The following is a 3,733-nucleotide window of genomic DNA, read 5'->3' on the forward strand; positions in this document are numbered from 1 at the left end:
AAAAAAAAAAAAAAAAAGCTACTTGGACTTAAAACCTAGCAGGCAGATTAAGTGAGCTAATGATATGATGTAGGTATGTAATGACATTGACAACTTGAAGTTCATATAAACTTTCTTCTCTTCCCAAGTTTGGCAATTGGAAGCATCTCTGGCCATGCCAGGGTCCATCCTGACCTTGGAGTCATCTGGGTAGATGCTCACACGGATATCAACACTCCACTGACAACCCCCACTGGGAACTTGCATGGACAACCTGTGTCTTTCCTCTTAAAGGAACTGAAAGGAAAGGTAAAAGACTGGTTGGTACTCCGTTACAAAATAATCTTGGCAAGTAGGAAGCATCCTAAACCATTTTACATTGATATAATTGCAAACCATTTTCTCTATGCTAATAAGCAAAAGAATGGTTGATAAAGGGGGTAATGTTCTCTGTCTTTACTTTTCTTCATAGTTTGCAAACTGACTCCATAGGCAATTGTCTCTCTGTATCTATGGGGCATTGGTTCTAGGATACTTAGCAGATACCAAAACCTTCAAATGCTCAAGTCTCTTATACAAAATGGCCTAGTATTTGCATATAACCTATGCACATACTTTAAATCAGTTCTAGATTACTTACAATATCTAATACAATATAAATGTTATATAAAGAGATATTATTCTTTCTTGTTTAGGTGATAATGAAAAAGTCTATACATGTTCAGTATAGACCAAACCATCATAAGCCTACCTCTATTTTCAATCTGTGTTTAGGGGAATTCACAGATGCTGAAGAACATCCTCTCTCTGGATTCTTAAACTACCCCTTAGAGGTTCAGAGGTCATCAACTTTCCAAAACCACATCAAGTATATTGTGAGGGAAGGAGCAGAACTCTGTCTCCTGGTTCCCATCTCTTCCCACTACACATCACACCACCTCTCCTCCTTATGAAGTGACCCCTGTAAATCAGAGCTCTTTAAGAAAAAGTTTTCAATGCAGATTACAATGATTTATCACTTCATATTGATGGTAGAAAGCACCTTCTTTTCCAGAAGATTTAAGATAAAATTCTAAATTGAGATTTAACATTGTGGCTCACAATTTTTATTGATGTTATAGTATATTAATATCTTTATTGATAATAATTATATTTGTCCTAATGACGATTCAAGGGGATTCAAACCTTGTACTGTTAAATGCTCAGAAGTAACTTTTTTTTTTTAAACTGAGGACCAACAAATGTGTTTATAAAATTGCAAAACGTCAAGTTAACATATGGGAACAGCCAAGGTTGGCTCCAGGACAAAGTGGTTATCAGTCATCACCTTATGATATGAAGAGCAGCAACGAGTCTTGTCCTACATTCCCCTCAGCTACTCTAGACTTAATCCAGAGGACTTGATCTTTAGCGAGAAAGAGAAGAAGGAAGCTACTAAAGTAAAGAAAGCACATTCATTTCTTTAGTTTTGAGGAAGCAGGACCCAGCAGACTTGGGGCACAGAACAGGGAAATGCTGTGTTAACATGGTAAGGCAGGCATTCTGTTTATTCATCTTAAAAATAATATCCTCTAAGTTTATATTCTAAACATTAAGATATACATAATCCAACAACTGTCCTCAACATTACCTGTAGGATTTACTCAAGAGAAACACATTTAACTAAATGGAAACATTGCCACTTTAGATCCCTGATGTACCAGGATTCTCCTGGGTGACTCCCTGCATATCTGCCAAGGATATTGTGTATATTGGCTTGAGAGACGTGGATCCAGGGGAACAGTAAGTTTATTCCTTGATGTGATTTGTCTTTATTTTTTCTTTTTTGTGTTAGATGTTTACAGCCCCAAATGAACACCTCTGTATACAAACACACACACACACACACACACACACACACACACGTATCTATATACATTTACACACACATATATCTATTCAGGCTATGTATATCTTGACTTGCTGTTAAAAATCAAATAAAATTACATGCATACAGTTCACAGAACTTAAATATTTTATATACTCTTTACCAGTGATCTTTATTTTTTAAAAAATAAAAACCAGGGAAGAGGAGGGAATTGAGTCAGCTTTATTAATTATAGATTATTTTAATATCTCTTCTCTGATAGCTACATTGTGAAAACTCTGGGTATTAAATACTTTTCAATGACTGAAGTGGATAAGTTGGGAATTGGCAAGGTGATGGAAGAAGCACTCAGCTATTTACTAGGAAGGTATGATGCTCTCGTGTGCATGACATAAGACTTGCTAATGATACTAACTGATGTAAGTTATTAATGAAGCCTTTGCATAAAAATTATAGAACCTTTGGGTTTGCACAATAAGAACTGTAGTTGTCTACTAAATATTAAACCACCAACTTTAAACTGAAATACTGAAATCCTTTCCCACTTCTTAAAAGAAAGAAAAGGCCAATTCATCTGAGTTTTGATGTTGATGGAGTGGACCCTGCTTTCACACCTGCTACTGGCACACCTGTCATGGGGGGTCTATCCTACAGAGAAGGTCTGTACATCACAGAAGAAATTTACAAAACAGGTAGGTAAAAACCTGAGACAATAAAGAAGCAAGTGTACACTTGGCTAGTATGTGTTTATGCTCCCTGATCTGAAAACCCAGCCCCACCCATCACTTGATGCAATAACTAAAGAATATTATGTTGGGTCACTATCTCTTTACTACCAGGTAACTTTTGAAGTTGGGCTATGCTGATTTTAAAATAACAATTTTATAAATTACATTATTCACATTTTTTGTTGTTGTTGTAGGGCTACTCTCAGGACTGGATATAATGGAAGTAAACCCATCTCTTGGGAAGACACCAGAAGAAGTAACTCGAACAGTGAACACAGCAGTAGCAATAACCTTGGCTTGTTTTGGAGTTGCTCGGGAGGGTAATCATAAGCCTACAGTTAACTACCTTAACCCACCTAAGTAAGTGTGAAAACAAGATATAAAAATCCCAGTGCTAACAACATAATTACTAAATCTAATAGTATACTTAAGCCTATAGTTATCCTCCTCAAAATCTCCTTTCAGAAATTTTTTTCCAATTAGTATGAATTCTATCAATTCCTGCTTGAAAATTCAAGATTTGAAAATTCAAACTTTTGTACAATTAAAAGTGTGTATTTCCCATTTTAGCAAAAGACAACTTTAGAGAGAGGCATGTTAATTTCCAAATAATGTGCTGGCACCGAAAAAAAACACTCACCAATACAAGCTCTCCAGTGAGTGTTGAGAGCCGCAGTCAAGATGGTGCCTGGCATTTTGCCAGAAGGAGCGGATCCTGCTGCATTGGGTGCCGGCTATTTTTGAGCTCTGGTGGAGTTCCTAGAGAGTTCGTGTGGGTGGAGTTCGCGGGTTGAGTTCCGGTTGAGTGCTCAAAAAGTTCCTGAAGTTCCAGTGGAGCTCTCGGGGAGTTCCTGGAGAGTTCGTGTGGGCAGCGTGTGGCGTGGGTTCTAAAAATAAAGTTTGTTCCTGCTTGAATCTGCAAGTGGCTCGTGATTTGTGCCCAGCCAGTGTGCACCATATGGTGGCCCGTACGGGGAACACCTGAGGGTAAGTGATAAGGTAAATTGCTCGCCCCTGAGGGCAGTGCGAGAAGATGGGTAACCATTTAAAGATTCTTCTTTCATTTTGTTTTGCTTTTGTTTTAAGTTGCCTGTCCCTGGAGATGGGTGGGACGGCAGAAAAACCGCTCACATCTGAGAAAAAACTATTTGCGTCTGAG

At 37.9% G+C, this 3,733-nt stretch overlaps 1 protein-coding gene across 1 annotated transcript in view; it reads left to right on the forward strand.

Annotated features, from left to right (window-relative positions):
• Positions 1-3,489, forward strand: part of Arg1 (arginase 1) — a 13,319-nt gene extending 9,830 nt beyond the window's left edge. Inside the window, exons 4-8 of the mRNA XM_015501277.2 lie at positions 129-288; positions 1,667-1,761; positions 2,109-2,213; positions 2,402-2,538; positions 2,769-3,489. Of these exons, the coding sequence (XP_015356763.1) occupies positions 129-288; positions 1,667-1,761; positions 2,109-2,213; positions 2,402-2,538; positions 2,769-2,938 (667 nt within the window). The 3' untranslated portion in view covers positions 2,939-3,489. The remainder of the gene's footprint in view (positions 1-128; positions 289-1,666; positions 1,762-2,108; positions 2,214-2,401; positions 2,539-2,768) is intronic.
• Positions 3,490-3,733: the final 244 nt, after the last annotated feature.

The sequence above is a fragment of the Marmota marmota genome, unplaced genomic scaffold (genome assembly GCF_001458135.2).
Source record: "Marmota marmota marmota unplaced genomic scaffold, marMar, whole genome shotgun sequence".
NCBI classification, from domain to species: domain Eukaryota; kingdom Metazoa; phylum Chordata; class Mammalia; order Rodentia; family Sciuridae; genus Marmota; species Marmota marmota.